The sequence below is a fragment of the Pseudorasbora parva genome, chromosome 3 (genome assembly GCF_024679245.1).
Source record: "Pseudorasbora parva isolate DD20220531a chromosome 3, ASM2467924v1, whole genome shotgun sequence".
Classification (NCBI taxonomy): Eukaryota; Metazoa; Chordata; class Actinopteri; order Cypriniformes; family Gobionidae; genus Pseudorasbora; species Pseudorasbora parva.
This window is the reverse complement of record NC_090174.1, coordinates 15,305,343-15,327,068: the sequence shown is the minus strand read 5'-3', so window position 1 is coordinate 15,327,068 and position 21,726 is coordinate 15,305,343. Positions and strand designations below refer to the sequence as shown.

The 21,726-nt window shown below is 37.5% G+C and overlaps 1 protein-coding gene across 1 annotated transcript; it reads right to left on the bottom strand.

The window, feature by feature from the left end:
• Nucleotides 1–6,448: 6,448 nt before the first annotated feature.
• Nucleotides 6,449–21,502, bottom strand: LOC137071631 (uncharacterized). Its single transcript, XM_067439812.1, has 10 exons — nucleotides 21,290–21,502; nucleotides 19,884–19,919; nucleotides 19,454–19,571; nucleotides 13,421–13,607; nucleotides 13,168–13,257; nucleotides 11,683–11,799; nucleotides 10,682–10,798; nucleotides 8,354–8,470; nucleotides 7,421–7,537; nucleotides 6,449–6,457 (listed from the first exon to the last, which is right to left on the bottom strand). Exons 3-10 carry the CDS (start codon nucleotides 19,489–19,491, stop codon nucleotides 6,449–6,451), a joined length of 792 nt encoding a protein of 263 aa, XP_067295913.1. The 5' UTR covers nucleotides 19,492–19,571; nucleotides 19,884–19,919; nucleotides 21,290–21,502.
• Nucleotides 21,503–21,726: the final 224 nt, after the last annotated feature.

The following is a 21,726-nucleotide window of genomic DNA, read 5'->3' as shown; positions in this document are numbered from 1 at the left end:
GCTACCTATAGCTCAGCAAATGTACATAATTTAAAGATGGCATCTATTTTAACATATCACGACACATTGGAAAAACGAATTATTCAGTCCAAACCTCCATTGCAAGGACAACTTGAGAATTAAGTTTTCAGTGATATGCTTCTCAGTATGATGTATGTTACAAGATGTTGCAACTGTAATTCCTCAACATCAGCATTCATTTGTAAACACTGACTCAGTACTTCTGTCTACGTCAAGCGTGACCTTTTCAACGTAATATGTAATGTGTTTTACGTGATGTCACAACGCGCATCTAGAACACAGCAAGGCGAGCATTTGAACTTATAAAACAAAATGTGTTTTATTTTTATTTTTATGACCAATCGTTTCACTATATAACACCCTTATTTCATCGTCTGGTATCTGGTTATTTCATCGTACTGGTATTCTGTCAGCCTTTACTCACCCTCAAGTTGTTTCAAACCGCATGAATTTCTTTCTTCAGCTGAACACAAGGGAATATATTTTGAAGAATGTCAGTAACCAAACAGTTAACTGGAGCCATTGACTTACATAGTAGGGAAAAAAAATACTATGGAAATCAATGGCTCCAGTTAACTGTTTAGTTACTGACATTCTTCAAAATATATTCCCTTGTGTTCAGCTGAAGAAAGAAATTCATGCGGTTTGAAACAACTTGAGGGTGAGTAAAAATTTTCATTTTAAAGTGAACTATCCCTTTAAAGCTGCACTGAAACTGTCATTTGGACCTTGAACCATTTGGTGCCCATTGAAGTCCATTATATGGAGAAAAATCCTAGAATGTTTTCAACAAAAACCTTAATTTATTTTTGACAGAAGAAAGAAAGACATGGACATCTTGGATGACATTGGGGTGAGTAAATTATCACCAAATGTTTATTTAAAAGTGAACTAATCCTTTAACATCCGTACGTCCATCAACACACGATGTGTGTATTTCTAATTTACGGTGGTGCACACGTGGGAACTGCGTACCAATAACTGTGCACATGTTAGCCGAGAACTAACGTGAATGACTGATGTAACATTAAAGTTTGTAAGTCAAATCTCGCTCCACTTTATTCATTACTCAAAGTAGTAAGAACAAAAGACAATCTGCATTAACGGACACAATTTAAGGAAATAGTGGCGTACCCACAGCTGATTAGCACAACTATTTCAGTAAGCCAAAACACAAAACTACATATTTTGAGCACATCGTAGAAAATACATTAATAACTAATCATACTTACAGGTTTTGATTCTGAGGAAATCCAAATAAAGTGGGTACTTCCCATATTTAATAGATAAGCATTTTGTAAATCCAATTGAGACCTCACAGAGATTTGAGAAGGATCATCAAAAGTTTGCTGTAATTTTAACGACTGACTCTTCACTTTATTTTAATGGTCTCTCAACAGACATTCTACTTATTCTACTTATTCTTGCATCTCAACTTATTCTACTAACCATAAAACCTAGGTGCAACCTTAAAGTCAGTTAAATTTTTTTAAATCACAGTAAAGTGTAACCCATTTGTATTGTGTTTTGGTTGTATTTATTTCAAAGCTTCCAATTTCTACTTTCTGATTCGTAAATAGCCGACATCTGACTGAATAACTTATATAACACAAATTAAACACATATTTCCTCCAGAAGCTTTGGCCTGCTTAAAGAAAAAGAATCCCACGCATGCTCTTGACGCACCTCATTTGTTTGTATTTCTTTAAGCAGCCTTCAAGATTGTGGTTTCCGAGGCAAACTTCTTCAAGGCTATGGGAAAGACTTTCCTCCCAGAAATCACATATAATAGGCCTGGAGTAGCCTAAAGCATGTGACAGCAAATGATTATAATTGCAGTTCTCTTATTTTCTGCAATCACCTTGATTGTTTTATGTAAGTGCATGTGTTTTGAGAACGGCGGAGGGTGGAGTGCAACATAAAATACAACATGAACAGTGAATAAAAGGCGAAACGGAGGAATGGACACCTCTTTCTTCCTGCATTCACTTCCAATGAGGGGGCTGTCAGAATGATTTCACTAGTCGGGTGAGATTAAGGGTTACTCATTGATGTCTAATTTAGCAATCTGGGTCAGATGAGGCCTGCTGTCTGCTCTTTGTGCGCCGCTCCAATCATAAAACACATCTGATTCACGCAGCTATGACAGTTGCCACAATTGTCCTAAATACCCAGTGCCGTTTTCTGCCCCATTTCATTGAGGCTCACTTTGAGAGGGAGGGAGAGAAGGGGGCATTAAAGTCTCTAAGAGGATTATGGTCTGGGAGGAAGGATTTTTTTCTGCTTAGTAATATCTGCGAGTGGGCACAAGTGCATCTGCAGTATCACGACTGAGAACAGCTGATGTAGGTGGTGGGCGGAATAGGCCCTCCAGTAATTTTGTTTCTGTCACGATGCGGGGGTGTGAGTTTAGCATGCAGCCGTGGCAGATTTTCTCTATTTCTAATCCTTTATTACTGGCAGCATTAATTCAAGAATTAAAAAGGAGGGGTGACAAGTGTATTAAATGTGCAATATAATGACTTTGAGCAAATGGCAGCTTCATCCACCAAAGCAAAAAGATACCACCCCACCCCCACACAAACACACACACACACACACATGTTGGTCTATGTGGTTTACAGGGACTCTCCATAGGCGTAATGGTTTTTATACTGTACAAACCGTATTTTCTATCCCCTTACACTGCCCCTGCCCCTAAACCTACCCATCACAGGAAACATTCTGCATTTTTACTTTCTCAAAAAAACATCATTTAGTATGTTTTTAAGGCCATTTGAATTATGGGGACATTTGATATGTCCTCATAAACCACATTTATAGAGTAATACCAGTGTAATACCCATGTAGTTATACAAATTTGTGTCCTCATAAACCACATAAACAGGCTCACACACACACATACACACACACACACACACACACACACACACACGTTGTGTTTCCATGTTTTATGGGGACTTTCCATAGGCTAATGATTTTTATACTGCATAAACTGTATATTGTATCACCATATACTGCCCCTACCCCTTAACCTGCACATCACAAGAAACATTCTGCATTTTTACATTAAAAAAAAAAAAAGGAAGAAAAAAAACATTACTTAGTGTGATTTATAAGATATTTTTTATCTTATGGGGACCAAAAAAATTAAATTTTCCCCCATAACGCAGGGTTCACCCCACACACACACACACACACACATCCTTGTTTTTGTTACTTTGTGAGGCCCCATGACTGGGACATCACTTGTGGGATCCACCCTTTCTAGAGGAGGCACACTTCTTAAAAAAATCAGACAAGATCAGATCACATACATAAACACAAATCTCACTTGATAATCTCAAATTTGAGAACTTTTGAACAAGACCTGACAGGGTGGTCACATGTGGGGTCCAAACTGGTTTTTCTCCCTTGTGGGTCCCCCTACACACACACAAGTTTTACATACTTTGTGAGGCCATACCTTTACTATTCAGTAGTTGTGGGGTCCTTTGCACATGTTTAAAGTAAGAATAGTTTTGAAATAGGACTGATACACTATTTTCCCTTATTTATAAGGAATTTAACATATAATCATGCCAAACTATTTGATTAGGATTTTACTGAGAAAATGAACCTTTTTATTGCAGTTTTGTTTTCTGCTTGTACGCTCGGACGGTCGCACCACCTGACATTTTTGGTCTTTCAAACACCACAACTCAAAGTCAATTGAATTTTTAAAAAATTAAAAGGGTTTCTAATAAAGGAAAAAATATTGCAGATCAATTTGATTAATGAAATGTATTTATTAAAATTAATTTGAGGAAAATCATGAATTCCAAAACAAACAAATGGATTTCCTTGTTACACCTTACTCCCAAGTGCTCACTGACCTCTCACAGACTAAACAATAGGGATGGGTACCGAAAACCGGTATTAAAAGGGCCCCGGGGGGTGAATTGTGAAAGACTTGTTGTATTGATAAGCTCGGACGTTATCGGTTCTGCTGTCGGTACTTTTGAAAATACACGTGAGAGAGAGAGACATTCAAACATAGCCTGGTTACACTTTAGATCTGTGATAGTCTGCTTTTATTTTAGATTTTGGCTTCCAAAGATTATAATAATAATATTTATGTCTAGCGCAACTTTGCAGCAACTATCAGAGATTGTTGTAAAATACAGACTAGCTACAGTTGGTAAATTGTGGGACGCGTTTAATAATAAAAAGAGCGATTAAAAGCACAAAAATGTGCGCAAGAGATTGTTCCCAAGTCCGCGGGCGCTCTGAAACAGCCGTAACGAGACGAGCAAATTACACTTTCGGTTTCACACTCGCGTCTAAACGATCAAATGTACACAAACATCTATGTCAAAATGACCGGCTTGGAGAGTCTCTTAAACACAGTGTGTTTCTAAAATGGACGTAGTTATTATGGATATAGTCGGGAGAAAGTGTAGTGCATCTGCCTATTATCAGTCGCCTATAGAGCTGCACATCTGTCTTGAAGAGGCAGCAGTGGAAATAAACATGCTGACGAATAACTGCGAATTAAACAACCAAATGCAAAGAGAAAAGAGAAAGAGAAAAAAAAAGCTTTAATAAGCATTAATTTAGGCTATTTATGATAAACTATGCAGTGTTATTTTACATTTGATTACTAGAATATATATATATATATATATATATATATATATATATATATAAAAAATCTCAAAAAGTACGGATAAGAATACCGTTAAAGTACCGGACCGATAAGCAGTATCGATAAGAGTAGTAATACCGTTAAAATCTTAACGATACCCATCCCTACTAAACAACCAATCAGGAACTCATTACGATGTAACACTATCACTCATAAGCTAATGACAACATACAATAAATGGACAGAAAACACTCAATTTTTTCTTTGCAGAGCATGCACATATCCATACATATTTTTATGTAAAATTTTATAGCCAGCCAGTCCCTCTCTTTTAAGGCTTCCGGCTCAGATTTGAGGCACAAACCACAGGCAGCCTTTCGAGACGAGATTTAACGAACGACATCATGTGTCTCTCGACTGCGTCTACCTCCACCTTCTGCCAATTTCTTTTCTTGGCTGGTTTGCGACCTTAATGAGAATGAAATTAATGAAAGTTGAAAGCAGGAAAAATGTATTAAGTTTTGCTAGCATTCTCCAAACCCATGAGCAAATCACCTACCAAAACAGTTCCTTTAAATTAAACCACAAATAATGTTAGAGAACAGTATCACTTTCAGTTAATCAGATCGAAAAAAAGTCACTCACCATTTTTTGGAGATAATTTTTTGCTTTGTCATTTTGTATCTTACTGCCTGAAGCACATGACTCGGCTGTGTCCTCAACGCAGTCCTGTGTTGGCAAGGGTGGCCTCACCACACAGTCTACTTAATTAAAAAAGAACAAATATTGCATGTGAGCCTTTTTTGTTTAGTGTAGTCTTCATAAGTTTACAGTGCCTATAGAAAATCATACCATACTTTGATGAAATCCTTATCTTTTGTCACATTAAACTCTGGAAATTAAAATATATATATCAAAAAACGGCCATTTACTGTATATGCACACATTATAACCTTTGACAGATGACATCAAAGCAAAAAAAATAACATTTAGAAAAATTCATAATTATTAAACAATTTAATTCGTGAAATACCAGGTTTGGTTAAGACAGGGGTGTCCAAAGGTGTCAGTTGGTCTGTCCAGTAACTCATGATGAACCTCAGGCGAACTGCACACTTCCAATATCAGTGTCTTAGACTGTCTGACTTAAAGCAGCAGCGCTGGCAGACACATGCGTGCTGCTAAAGGTAGGCCTATTGTTTTTTTGTTTGTTTTTTATGGATAATATATCAATATAATATAAAAAACACTACACAGTGTCAGTGGCTGATATATAAAATCAAGTATGGTGAAATCATGAATAATAATAAAAATAAAAAAAATAGAGCTAGAGAATGTACATGTTTAAAACGTACATGAAAGGCTAGTGCTGGGGGTTATGACAAAAAATTTATATCACAGTATTTTTTCTAAAATATCGGTTTCGCAGTATATGACAGTATTTTTTCCCCTATGCATGACCAGGTGTAAACCACATTTTCTACGGATTGAGAGAGGAAATACTGCAGTAGATTGGCTAGAATGCCCTAGTTTACTGTGAATATTGTAGAAAAATTTCACACTAGTTAATACAATGTTTGCAAAACCCCACAAAATTATACTGTGGGGAAAGAGCCAATAAAACACAGACATGCAACACACTCTTTTCAGACACATGAATATTAAAATACGGAGAGAAAAAAATAAAAGTTGAGGGCACCTCAAAAAATATAACCCTATATAAAACCATCCTGCCAAAACGAAGGAGAAATGTGAAGAACATTAGACGGTCTAAGGATATTTTCAATACATTTAAGAACACTACAGTCTCTGAACAAACAACACGTAAGTTTAACACAAAAAGAATAAAGCAGTTACTTTTTTGCCCAATCTTCTTTGAATTGTCAGTCTATTTATTAACTTACATATAGCAGAATAATCTATGGTGTCAACGCTGTCATGATCAGACCTACGGTTGTATCAGTGCATACATTTCATTTGAACATGAAGAAATGTGCGCATACACGCTGCTAGTTCGTGTTTAGAGCACTAACTTAGTAGCCTAGAAATCTAGACGAACCCTAGCGGCAGCAAATTTAATCTGCCCGCGAGTGTCGTCTAGCAACTCTCAATACCCTTCTGAGCTGTATTCCCCTAACTCTGGTCGGGCCAATCACATCGTGTATAGAGTCGGTGGGCGGGGCCATAATGACAACGGCCGAGTTGCGTTTGTGTGCTTCTAGTAAACACAGAAACTGGCGAACGGCGGTCTTTCAAATCAGCTTTGACCTCCACTCTGGAAGACTTGAGTTCAGCTTTTCTCTGAGAAAAGAACAAAGAACGGCACTGAAGTCATTCTGAAGAAGGGAAGATGTGTTCGGAGTTTAGCCAACCGGATACGGTGAAGGTTTTATCAGTCAGCGAGCTCTGCTTCACCTTCGTTGCTCTGGTTGGTGTAGCGCTATCCTATCGCGTGCAGAGGGAGTTTGAAAGACAACTGTTTATCCGCCCCTCGGATTGAGCTGTCAATGGTGAGTTTCCAGACCAAACATCAACTGACTTGTAGATAATAAATAAATAAAAAGAATTAACAAAAATAATATAAAATCACCATGACTGTCTTAATAGAAAATCCCCTATGCTGTCAGTAACAACCAGCAATGACATTCAAAAAGTCATAGGTGCAGAGCGAAAACATGTGACACCAAATAATGTTCTTGAGCCAGTAATTAAAAGAGTTAGTAACTCAAGTAAGACCAGTAGAAAAAGTTAGTGTAGAGCCCTGAGACTCACCTTCAGAATTAAAGGGGAAACCACAGCAGTGTCTTGTCCCTCCGTTCTGTCAGAACTTTCCACCTGTTCCTTGTTGCGTTTTATAAAGGCGTCATTAGTAGAATGTCCACCATCAACCTGTAACATAAATACATTTAATAATTGTGAATACAAACCCTACAGCAATAAACTCATGAACAACACTGTTTGTACTCATTAAAACACACGACCGAATTCATGTGCAAAATCCCATGTTTAATCATCAAAAGAATTCAATTCAATGCATTGATTTTGAACAGTCTAGATTCAAGACTTCTCAGCCAAATTGATATCTGGACCCCACAAGGGTAGACCAGTTTACGTGTGTATGAACATGTGCTTATACACCAACATATGACCAAGAGGTGGAAGAAATCTGTCATTACCAAAAGAGACTCCAATTAAAAGGAATGTTTTTTGTTACATTGACAAAATGAATAGAGATTGAGGATTTCTAGAATTGATATCTGGACCCCACAAGGGTAGACCAGTTTACGTGTGTATGAACATGTGCTTATACACCAACATATGATATCTGGACCCCACAAGGGTATACCAGTTTACGTGTGTATGAACATGTGCTTATACACCAACATATGATATCTGGACCCCACAAGGGTAGACCAGTTTACGTGTGTATGAACATGTGCTTATACACCAACATATGATATCTGGACCCCACAAGGGTAGACCAGTTTACGTGTGTATGAACATGTGCTTATACACCAACATATGATATCTGGACCCCACAAGGGTAGACCAGTTTACGTGTGTATGAACATGTGCTTATACACCAACATATGACCAAGTGGTGGAAGAAATCTGTTTTGGGCAATACTAAGAGACAATTCAAATACTTTTTCTCAAATTATGAGAACAAAATGAATAGGAACGTAACATTTTTAAGAGACTCACCTTCAGAATTAAAGGCGAAACCTCAGCAGTGTCTTGTCCCTCCGTTCTGTCAGAACTTTCCACCTGTTCCTTGTCACGGTTTATAAAGGCGTCATTAGTAGAATGTCCACCATCAACCTGTAACATAAATACATTTAATAATTGTGAATACAAACCCTACAGCAATAAACTCATGAACAACACTGTTTGTACTCATTAAAACACACGACCGAATTCATGTGCAAAATCCCATGTTTAATCATCAAAAGAATTCAATTCAATGCATTGATTTTGAACAGTCTAGATTCAAGACTTCTCAGCCAAATTGATATCTGGACCCCACAAGGGTACACCAGTTTACGTGTGTATGAACATGTGCTTATACACCAACATATGACCAAGAGGTGGAAGAAATCTGTCATTACCAAAAGAGACTCCAATTAAAAGGAATGTTTTTAGTTACATTGACAAAATGAATAGAGATTGAGGATTTCTAGAATTGATACCTGGACCCCACAAGGGTAGACCTAGGGCTGAAACGATTCATCGAGTAACTCGAGTTAATCGAATCAAAAAAATCCTCGAGGCAAAATCACCTGCCTCGATGCTTCGCTTAGTCCATTTAACTACACACAGATGTTGCAGAAAGACATTTTTTGTGTAAGGACTCGGAGTATGAGCGGATTGCGGTTATATCCGCGGTTCAGGTAAACATCCCAAAAATTGCAGGTGGATGAGAGAAATCGTTACTATGTTGATTTTAATAAAGATGCGGAACTCTCATTTCACGCTAAAATGCAATGAATGCGCGTCGTTCTTTAACTTTCGTTTTCAGCTCATGTCGAGATCAAAGACCGCAATGCGAGAGAGAGAGAGCGGGCGGGCATCAGCACTGGTAATATCATTTAATATCGCTGTTTTTAAATGAAGACAACTGCGTGTTGAGCTTCAGGATCCGACGCTGAGCATTTAAGTTTCATTTGCGGCAGTTCACGCGTCAGCTGAGGAGATACGCGCGACTCCAAACACATGAACTCGATGGAGTTTGCAGCTTTGCACATGGATCACCGTCATTGTGATGTGTGTGAAATCTTTAATGAGACTTTATATATCCTACTTGATAATATCTTCGAAATGCACCATTAGATGTTCTCAATACTAGGCGGAACAAACGTCAGAACAAGCTGTAACGCGCGCGCGTTTGTGATGAGCAGCGCTCGTGCTTTCAGAGCTCAGAGCTGCGTGCTTTCATTGATTTGTGTAAGTTAATCACACTTTAATCATATTTATAGCTACTAACTTAAAACAAGCTGTGTTACAATGATGAATGATTAGCTCAAAAGATCAGCATGTGTGATGTACTTTAACTGAATTAAACATATCTCGCGTTTGATCACGTTCTAGCGGTTATTCCTCCGTGTGATGTATAGGTTGTCGACCCTGGTTTATGTAAACGATAGCATTGCGCTTAACACGGAGGATTTGAAGTTGTGAATACCGGGTGCGGGTGGATGGTTTGCTTCTAACAGCTGATTCGGTGACGATAGAGCTGATCCGCGAATCTCTTGTTCCAAGTTAACCTGTCCAATATGTTTAGCTTCAGTAAAGGAGTAAATAAGACAGTAAATGCTTATGTCATGCCGGAGCTGAAGCTGAAACATGAAAGTTAAGTTGCACAACATAAATACAATGTTTAGTTATTTATATTATTTATAGAATATTAGAATATTTATATTATATAGAATTTATATAATATTTATATTATTTATATTGGCATTATTGTTATTTATATTACTACTATTTAGATGTATTGGTTGTAGGTTTAGTTTTAGATTGAACTATGTTTACCTTTTTAAAGTAATTTGAAATAGATTTTTATTTAATATAATATGGCAATTGTATGCATTTAATTAGTTTCAAAGTTATTAATGTATGCAATTTCAGCAAAAACTTAATTTTTCTAAAAAGAAAACAAATTAGATATTACTTTTAAGATACCCGTCTTATTGTCTCTTATTGCTCTTTAATAAAGAAAAAGTAATTATTATCCGATTAATCGATCGATTAAGTGGTAGATTAATCGATTACAAAAAGAATCGATATCTGGACCCCACAAGGGTAGACCAGTTTACGTGTGTATGAACATGTGCTTATACACCAACATATGATATCTGGACCCCACAAGGGTAGACCAGTTTACGTGTGTATGAACATGTGCTTATACACCAACATATGACCAAGTGGTGGAAGAAATCTGTTTTGGGCAATACTAAAAGAGACGATTCAAATACTTTTTCTCAAATTATGAGAACAAAATGAATAGGAACGTAACATTTTTAAGAGACTCACCTTCAGAATTAAAGGCGGAACCTCAGCAGTGTCTTGTCCCTCCGTTCTGTCAGAACTTTCCACCTGTTCCTTGTCACGGTTTATAAAGGCGTCATTAGTAGAATGTCCACCATCAACCTGTAACATAAATACATTTAATAATTGTGAATACAAACCCTACAGCAATAAACTCATGAACAACACTGTTTGTACTTATTAAAACACACGACCGAATTCATGTGCAAAATCCCATGTTTAATCATCAAAAGAATTCAATTCAATGCATTGATTTTGAACAGTCTAGATTCAAGACTTCTCAGCCAAATTGATATCTGGACCCCACAAGGGTAGACCAGTTTACGTGTGTATGAACATGTGCTTATACACCAACATATGACCAAGAGGTGGAAGAAATCTGTCATTACCAAAAGAGACTCCAATTAAAAGGAATGTTTTTTGTTACATTGACAAAATGAATAGAGATTGAGGATTTCTAGAATTGATATCTGGACCCCACAAGGGTAGACCAGTTTACGTGTGTATGAACATGTGCTTATACACCAACATATGATATCTGGACCCCACAAGGGTAGACCAGTTTACGTGTGTATGAACATGTGCTTATACACCAACATATGATATCTGGACCCCACAAGGGTAGACCAGTTTACGTGTGTATGAACATGTGCTTATACACCAACATATGATATCTGGACCCCACAAGGGTAGACCAGTTTACGTGTGTATGAACATGTGCTTATACACCAACATATGATATCTGGACCCCACAAGGGTAGACCAGTTTACGTGTGTATGAACATGTGCTTATACACCAACATATGATATCTGGACCCCACAAGGGTAGACCAGTTTACGTGTGTATGAACATGTGCTTATACACCAACATATGACCAAGTGGTGGAAGAAATCTGTTTTGGGCAATACTAAGAGACAATTCAAATACTTTTTCTCAAATTATGAGAACAAAATGAATAGGAACGTAACATTTTTAAGAGGCTCACCTTCAGAATTAAAGGCGAAACCTCAGCAGTGTCTTGTCCCTCCGTTCTGTCAGAACTTTCCACCTGTTCCTTGTCACGGTTTATAAAGGCGTCATTAGTAGAATGTCCACCATCAACCTGTAACATAAATACATTTAATAATTGTGAATACAAACCCTACAGCAATAAACTCATGAACAACACTGTTTGTACTCATTAAAACACACGACCGAATTCATGTGCAAAATCCCATGTTTAATCATCAAAAGAATTCAATTCAATGCATTGATTTTGAACAGTCTAGATTCAAGACTTCTCAGCCAAATTGATATCTGGACCCCACAAGGGTAGACCAGTTTACGTGTGTATGAACATGTGCTTATACACCAACATATGACCAAGAGGTGGAAGAAATCTGTCATTACCAAAAGAGACTCCAATTAAAAGGAATGTTTTTAGTTACATTGACAAAATGAATAGAGATTGAGGATTTCTAGAATTGATATCTGGACCCCACAAGGGTAGACCAGTTTACGTGTGTATGAACATGTGCTTATACACCAACATATGATATCTGGACCCCACAAGGGTAGACCAGTTTACGTGTGTATGAACATGTGCTTATACACCAACATATGATACCTGGACCCCACAAGGGTAGACCAGTTTACGTGTGTAGGAACATGTGCTTATACACCAACATATGACCAAGTGGTGGAAGAAATCTGTCATTACCAAAAGAGACTCCAATTAAAAGGAATGTTTTTTGTTACATTGACAAAATGAATAGAGATTGAGGATTTCTAGAATTGATATCTGGACCCCACAAGGGTAGACCAGTTTACGTGTGTAAGAACATGTGCTTATACACCAACATATGACCAAGTGGTGGAAGAAATCTGTCATTACCAAAAGAGACTCCAATTAAAAGGAATGTTTTTTGTTACATTGACAAAATGAATAGAGATTGAGGATTTCTAGAATTGATATCTGGACCCCACAAGGGTAAACCAATTTACGTGTGTATGAACATGTGCTTATACACCAACATATGATATCTGGACCCCACAAGGGTAGACCAGTTTACGTGTGTATGAACATGTGCTTATACACCAACATATGATATCTGGACCCCACAAGGGTAGACCAGTTTACGTGTGTATGAACATGTGCTTATACACCAACATATGATATCTGGACCCCACAAGGGTAGACCAGTTTACGTGTGTATGAACATGTGCTTATACACCAACATATGATATCTGGACCCCACAAGGGTAGACCAGTTTACGTGTGTATGAACATGTGCTTATACACCAACATATGATATCTGGACCCCACAAGGGTAGACCAGTTTACGTGTGTATGAACATGTGCTTATACACCAACATATGACCAAGTGGTGGAAGAAATCTGTTTTGGGCAATACTAAGAGACAATTCAAATACTTTTTCTCAAATTATGAGAACAAAATGAATAGGAACGTAACATTTTAAAGAGGCTCACCTTCAGAATTAAAGGGGAAACCTCAGCAGTGTCTTGTACCTCCGTTCTGTCAGAACTTTCCACCTGTTTCTTTTTGCGGTTTTTATCAACCTAAAACATGGATTACAGTCAATTCTTTAATCATTGCTCAAGCAACCAATTGTTATCCAACTCTGCTAGGAAAGTTAGTGCCTGTTTTTATATTACAAAGGAAAAGATGACAAAATTGTAAGGAACATTTTTTTTAACCCACACGTAATATAGTATACCTTACCCTCCAAGGCCAATCACTTCCTCCATAATCATATGCGAGTTCATCTCCTCTCTCTATGTTTTTTAAAGCAAACAGGACTAGATGTGGCTTTCCATCTGCAACAATTTTTTTCATCCGGCAGTTAGGCTTAACATGGTCATCATTGACCAGCCTCCCCAATGATCCATTTTCCACAGAAGCATCAATGCTAAAAGAAGCCAAAAACAAATGATAAATATAAATAATTTTCAGGAACTAAAATAATATAAAGGCCTTTCTATAGCTCAACATAAGCTTGAGATCAAGGTCACATGACTGTGTGGTTAAATCAAATCCTGGATTTCTTGTGGGATTGATAGCAGTGCTTATTTTGTAAATTCAAAGGCCCCGGAACACACAGACCAGTGAGAGGGAGAAGGATCTGTTAAGTTCAAAAGCAACTGACTGAAGGGAAATGGGTTTGTGTAATTTGTCAAGTTTTTTTGCCAGGTGGCTTTTTTAATTGTATGAAGTCATTACGTTGCCTTGCCACTAGCCAATTGCGGAATTGTGATCGTAGTTTCTAGTATCAATGCATCTGCCCAGGGCATTCTTATTGCATTGTTGTTGTTATTATATATATATATATATATATATTAGGGGTGTAACGATACGCGTATTCGTATTGAACCGTTCGGTACGAGGCTTTCGGTTCGGTACGCGGTACGCATTATGTACCGAACGGTTCTCGGACTAATTAATTAGACTTGGAAAAATAAAAAAGTGTGTGAAATATAATAACATGCGTTCAACAATAACCAAAACGACATAACAGGCAATGCTCCTGACACCGCTGAAGTGAAAAAAAAAACACCAAATATGTTTTAGGCTGCTCAGTCAGGTGTTCGCTTACTCAGTAGGCTACGCGCTGAATGCTCGTGGCAAAATGGCTATTGCGTTTAACAAACCAGAAATAGAAGATCCTCCAATAACCAACAGGTCTGGTGTTTGGGTGAACTTTGGATTCTTTGTAAGCTATGATGGTGTTGGCAAGAGTGATGGATAAAAAAACAACGGTGTGTCGCATTTGCTACATGATGGTACAGCAGCGGGAATAATTAATGTCAATCAACTCATTTACGCCGACAACAAGACGATAAAAAGGAGAAACAGCCACAAACTATCCACGCAGCATTAAGACAGACATTTCCAACTTATTCAAATGGCAAAAGACGTCACTGTGGCGAGTGGCCCATTATAGCCGCGGATATGAGACCTTACGCCCATTTTCACACAAACTTCGTCTGCAGTGCGTAGTCTATGCGGTGCGTATTTTTTCCGTACCCATGTTAACTGTTGCGGACTGAAAACGCAGCATATTTGAATACGAATACGCATACGCAGCGCAAAACGCACTGCAGACGGAGTTTTGAGAACATGCTTAAAGTAATTGAGCCCCGTTACAATGTTCCTTCACGAGCCCATTTCAGCCTGTAATTCCTGCTTTGTCCCAAAAAACAAAAGCACAAACAGAGAACCAATTGGCCAAAGCAACAGCGGTTGCTCTGACAACAGACGGCTGGATGTCAAGGGCTACACAAAGCTACCTGACTGTATAACGGTACATTACATATATATAATAATAATAATATATATAAGGGCTGTAACGATACACCAAACCCACGATTCGGTTCGTATCACGATTTTTTACACACGGTACGATACAAACCTCGATATGGGGGGCACAAAACAGTTTTATTCTGTACAATATTCTGTAGCCTATTTTGCCGTCAATACCATATATCTGTAGGGTCAATAGGCTACTGCCGACGTTTTCTTTGCGGTACCAATAGGCAATATATATTTAACATGAAGTATAGGGCCTCCTGTACATCAATACCAACAGAAGCGCCGCGTCAGACACGCTTCTGGTGTGCAAAGAAAGAAAACGCCACGCAGCCGCCCCGCGGATGACACGCAACAGAAACGCCACGCTCACACCACGTTGCCAGCCGGTTGGGGAAGCTTCTTGAAACACTTACGGCAAATTGTGTGGGTCTTGTCAACTACACGATTGCCATCCTTGTTCTCCACCGGGTAGCTGAAATGTTGCCATACTGCTGACTTAAAAGTTGGACCTGGACAGGAAGGATAATTCTGGGAGTTGGAAGGGGTGTGTCGCGATTCTGCCTTCTCACATCGCGATACAGGTTCGTGGACCTGCGTATTGCGATTTCATATTGCATATTGTTGCAGCCCTAATATATATATATATATATATATATATATATATATATATATATATATATATATATATATATATATATATATATATATTAGGGGTGTAACGATACGCGTATTCGTATTGAACCGTTCGGTACGAGGCTTTCGGTTCGGTACGCGGTATACGCATTATGTACCGAACGGTTCTTGGACTAATTAATTAGATTTGGAAAATAAAAAAGTGTGTGAAATATAATAATATGCGTTCAACAAGGTAGCCCAATAACCAAAACGACATAACAGGCAATGCCCCTGACACCGCCGAAGTGAAAGAAAAAGAAAAAACACCAAATATGTTTTAGGCTGCTCAGTCAGGTGCTCGCTTACTCAGTAGGCTACGCGCTGAATGCTCGTGGCAAAATGGCAATTGCGTTTAACAAACCAGAAATAGAAGATCCTCCAATAACCAACAGGTCTGGTGTTTGGGTGAACTTTGGATTCTTGGTAAGCTATGATGGTGTTGGCAAGAGTGATGGATAAAAAAACAACGGTGTGTCGCATTTGCTGATGGTAGCCTACAGCTGCGGGAATAATTCATGTCATGTCAATCAAAGCCGACAACAAGACGATCTTGTTGTCTTTACGCCGACAACAAGACGATAAAAAGGAGAAACAGCCACAAACTATCCCACAAACTATCCCCGCAGCATTTAGACAGACATTTCCAACTTATTCAAATGGCAAAAGACATCACCGCGGCGAGTGGTCCATTTATAGCCGCGGATATGAGACCTAACGCCCGTTTCACACATACTCCGTCTGCAGTGCGTGTGCGTTACGTTTTTTTTCCCGTACCCATGTTAACGGATTACAGCTTTCACACTGCACGCGGGTGCTGTCCGTCAGTCCGTTCCAGGAGCGTTGCGTCTGCAGCAGTGCACGGATCGTTTTCGTACCGAGTCTATTTTTTGCTGCGCTGCATTAAAGTGATAGAAGATTGTTCGCATTAAAATAAACATGTACTGACGCGAAAATCTAGTAATTTCACCACAGATGCATCTCATTTAAAATATACTCTTGTTTCAAAGTCAACACATGGCTTTTTTTCTCAAGTAAAGCAACAAAACGACACCTTACCTGGCATTTAGGTTAAAAAAAAGTGCCATAATGGAGAGCACTCGTACTTTCTTGGAGGTGAAAAGCAAAGTTCTTTTTGACCTGCAGGATTTCTTTTAAAAGGGTGTAAAAACGAAAGAAAAGACTAGAGTCGGCTGTTTTTGTATAGACTATTGTAAGTTTCTAATTTAAAATGTTTGTGATTTAAGGCTATAAACTATGTTTAAATGTTTTGCCACTTGTGTGAGCTAAATCTAAAGTATATAAATATGAATAAATGAATTTAATAAAATGTTGTTTAAATGTAGTAGCCTACGTAACCTTACTTCTATTAAAGAGTAAACAAAGAGAATTGCAATTCTGACGAGGCATGTTCAGTAAAAACTTTTGGATTTTAAATAAAAAATAATGAATAAATGCTGTGTTTGTGGTGTGCAACAGCGGATCAGTTGCGGACTGCAAACGCGGCATATGTAAAGCACTACAGGGTGTGGGGCTCCTGCAACGCACACGCAACGCAACACGCACCGCACACGCTAATGTAAAGAGCTAATGTCTTATTCCTGTAACTACATAGAAGATGGGTAAAATCATACAAAAAAAAATCATACTTTGTTAGTTTTAATAAAAAAATAATAAAAAAAGGTAATTTCTGCCAATTTTTTCTTTTTGCTGTATCTAAAACATACCGAACCGTACCGAACCGAACTGTGACACCAGTGTATCGTATCGAACCGAACCGTGAATTTTGTGTACCGTTACACCCCTAATATATATATATATATATATATATATATATAGTAGGGATGTCAACGATTAATCGATGATCGATTAATTGTCGATAAGACATTTAATCGATAAGACTTATCGATCATCGATTAAGCAGGGTCATGCGTGTGCATGCGGCTCAACCACGAAATGGGAGGGGAAATGAAGCGATGTGCATTCGCAGCCTTTTGTTTTGTACTAATGTAAGTTGTAATATTGTGTTTATTTTGTCAGGCCTATCTATAGCTGATTTATCTCATAAGGATGCATTTGGTTAATAATTAATGTTAGAGGTGAGCGGTAGTAAAAGCGTGGCGGTGATCAGCGTCAGCATTCAGCTTCAACAGCACTAATAATGACTATGATTGGGACTGTCATATTACACAACATTAATGAGAACACTATTGTAATAAAACATTGTGATTGTTAAGTATTTGGGTTTATTTGCCGTGTGTTTCATTGCATTGATCCAGGAAGAGCGCATGCACAACATGAGCCATGCATTCTGACCTTGTGCATGTAACTTCAAGTTCAAGTTCAAGTTCAAGTTCACTTGTGCATTCGCATCAGATTGTGCTAAAGTAATTTGTAATATTACATTTATTTTGTATATATGTGATCATTCATATAGGATGCGTTTCTTTCAGCGAAATAAAACGTACTAGCAAATGGCCTCAGTGTAACGTACGGCTACCGGTTTTCATTCAGTGCTTCGGCTTTAGCACATACAGAGCAATGCATAATAACGATGATTGGGACTGTCATATTATATAACAGAAATGAGAACACTGTTTTAATAAATGGTTGTAAAGTCATTGGGTTTAGGTGCCGTGTTCAGAGCGTTGTTCCAGGACGAGCGCGTCTCCCATTCTGAATATGAATATCAGCAACTCAATTCAAGTTCACTTGTGCATTCGCATCATTTTGTGAAGATATATAATTTGTAATATTTTGTTAACTTAATATAAATCTGATTAATCTCATATAGGAAGCTTTTTGTTGAGTTAAATAACGTGCTAGCAAGCTCAGTGTAACTTACCAGCGTTGATTCAGCGCATCGGCTTCAGCTCGCGCTGTTCAAACAGCAACGCGCGACTAATAATAACTATGATTGGGACTGTCACATTAAATAACATTAATGAAAACAATATTTTAATAAATCGTTGTGAATGAATTGGGTTTAGGTGACGCTTCAGCATGTTGTTCTTGGCAGTGCGTCCACACAATCTGAATAACAGATCTGAGGCGGCGTTCGTGTTGTATTTGGTTATTAAATAAGTCATTTAATTAAATTATAAAATCACATCGACTAATTTTACAATCCCATAGCACTTTGTTTAGATAAAAAAATCCTTCTCATTCATTTGGTGAAGAACATGGCGTTTTGAGCAGCATTGCACATCCTGTCATGCTGTCGGCTATAAGCCACTGCTGTGCACGCATATTGCAGTATTAAGGTTAACGATTAATCGATTAATTGATCGTTAATTCAAATGACGATAGATCATGGGAATTTGTGTAAATTGACATCCCTTATATATTCATAGTTATATAGTGGATTGTTATCGAAGGTTGCATGTATGCTATTAAAAAAGTAACCTGTTTGAATGCTGACTAAATTCTTACCACCATGGTTTGCCCTGCCAGTAGAAGTCAAACATAAAAACTGCCTGTGATGGATGATACTTCTTCCTCCTAGCTTGAGATTCAGTAGAGTCAATGATTTCTCCTCTGTATTCGACAACAAAATCCCCTCTTTGAAATGGGGACACGGCAAACACACCACGACCTAGCAACATAAAATACATAAAGATATCACATTTGATGTGGCAAGAATGCAAGAGCACTGTGTAATCACTGTTATTGACAGTAAAGACAATCTAAATTCATTGAACAAAAATATACATAAATAATCCAGAATTGTGGTAAATTGAACATATTTTGTAAAACATTCCATGTTAAACTTGCCTTTTATTGGATTTATGTGTCGTGCCTCCAAAAAACATGCATTGTCTGTGGCACTGCGCACATGTTGCAGTGCTACACCTTCCGGCTTTAGTCGCAACCTCCTCATCGTGACATCCCCCTGTGCCGAATATAATTTAATTGCACTAATTAGGCTATAATGAATTGTTAACACAATTACATGTGATACACCAAAAAACTAAATTTGTGGAGATTTTATTATATCAGGAACACATGTCCAACATAACTCTGTCAGTACTAAAAATAAAATATTCCAGGAACTTTACACAACTCCATTGTGTAAGTTTGAGATTGATTCTCACTACGAGTTATCATTTTACAAGAATAAAAATACTTTTTTTAGCAAAGTTAAGTTACTCAAAAGAATGCAAAAAGACAGTATACTCAATATGGCTAGTTGAACTTTACTTACCTTGTGCATCTGCTAGTCAGGGCAATTACTTCAAACCTGTTGACAAAGAACTCGTTAAATATGAGTTTTGCGCAAATAAACCATTTAATCTGATAGGACTCATAGAATGATCATCCTCAAATCACCCAAATGTTTTTCTAAAAACATCTTTTTTTCTCTGTACCACTGTTTAAAGACCTCTGCAATAATCAGAATAATAAGGGATTGACATTAATGCTTGTCCACTTGTCTGGAACAAGCTTTAAAAAAATAAATAAACAATTAGAATGGTGTTTGATCTAGAAAGTGACTCATTGCACCAATTTTAAAATACTCTAAGGGGCTGATCACTTATACAAATCAGGTATTTTTACTAATTAAATTGAAATAATTGTTCTGAATTTTTGTAAATGCTATTTAATTTTGATGGGTAGATTTGAATGTGTAAATACATCTGATTTTCTGCGGTTTGAATTTTAGAACATTAAATTTGATGATCTGAATTTCTTCATCTGAAATCTTGAATCTGTATTTTCAAAAACTGAATATTTGCAGTCTATTAATTCAGTACAAAATATCTGCTGTTTGAAAATACATGTCTATACAATTTCGACATAAAAACATTTAAGATGTGTTCAATTTCAAATGTTCTATATTCAACATTTAAAAAAATTCAAATTCAGTATTATGTAAAATTCAATATAATACCGGTATTCAATTTTGTTAGATTACACTTGCCAATAATTCAGATTTATACAATTCAAATTCAGATCATTGTCATATTTCTAGCTTTTTTTTTAACTTTTTTTTTTGCAAAAAGAGTATAAATCACATGTGATTAGCCATACATAACATACAAAAGTATAGAGGTAAACAGAAAAATAAAATAAATCATATTTCTAGCTCCATACACACTAGTCACCCCAAACTGACGTTAAAAAAAGCGGGATGCGCCGAAATGCTGTTTGCATCCCTGTATTTTAGCTAACAGTCGTTAGTGGCTAACTTTACCATATCTATGGTGGCTACTAAGTACTAAGCACTACATAAAAGTGCATCTATCATCATAAAAGTGCATCTATCATCATACAAATGCATCTATCCATCATAAAAGTGCATCTATCATCATAAAAATGCATCTATCCATCATAAAAGTGCATCTATCATCATAATAGTGCATCTATCTATTTTAGCTAGTGGCTAACGTTAACATATCTATGGTGGCTAAGATAATAACAGTTGCTGAACTAGCAAGGCCATTATGGCAGGCTGACTGCTGGATCATGTGTCGTTGACTAGCAGCTAGTTCTATATACTTTCTATCACAAAATACGGAAGTTACTACAAATGTTTTTTAAGTAATCTGGGTTATAGCTCTCTTATTTATTTATAGCATAGGTGTAAAGACATGTCATTCGGTAAATTACCTTATATTCAAAAATCCCGCGAAGACATTTTTCCCTCGTGGAACGTTCCAAACTCTCCTATCCTGTAAGCGTCATCCACCGTTGTCATCACGACACTTCACGTCACTTCAAAAGATGTACCGTATGCCGTTGTCTTGGTACTGACCCACGTGACAAACAAGCGCGCCTTTCATTGGCTTATAGTGTGTGTAAGTGTGTGAGGGTGCAATACCATTAAGCTAGTTTAGGGGGCAGTACTGAGCAAAATCTTAGCCCACTTAAACACACATAAATTTTTTTCATCACTTGTGGGCCAAACTCAGTTTCTGCACTAGACACATCAGCAAAGCATTTTTTATTCATTTCAATGATAATACTTGTGGGGTCCAGCAAGATGGCCCCACACGTTTTTTGGGACCCCACAAGGTGAGTGTGCTGTCAGGTCGCGGTCCCCACAA

Excerpts from the sequence above, each read along its gene's own strand:
- LOC137071631 (XM_067439812.1), bottom strand. The coding sequence starts at position 19,491 with ATGTTTTTTGGAGGCACGACACATAAATCCAATAAAAG. Across the intron at positions 8,471-10,681 it reads TTCCGCCTTTAATTCTGAAG|GTTGATGGTGGACATTCTAC; the intron begins GTGAGTCTCTTA and ends TTTATGTTACAG. Across the intron at positions 7,538-8,353 it reads TTTCGCCTTTAATTCTGAAG|GTTGATGGTGGACATTCTAC; the intron begins GTGAGTCTCTTA and ends TTTATGTTACAG.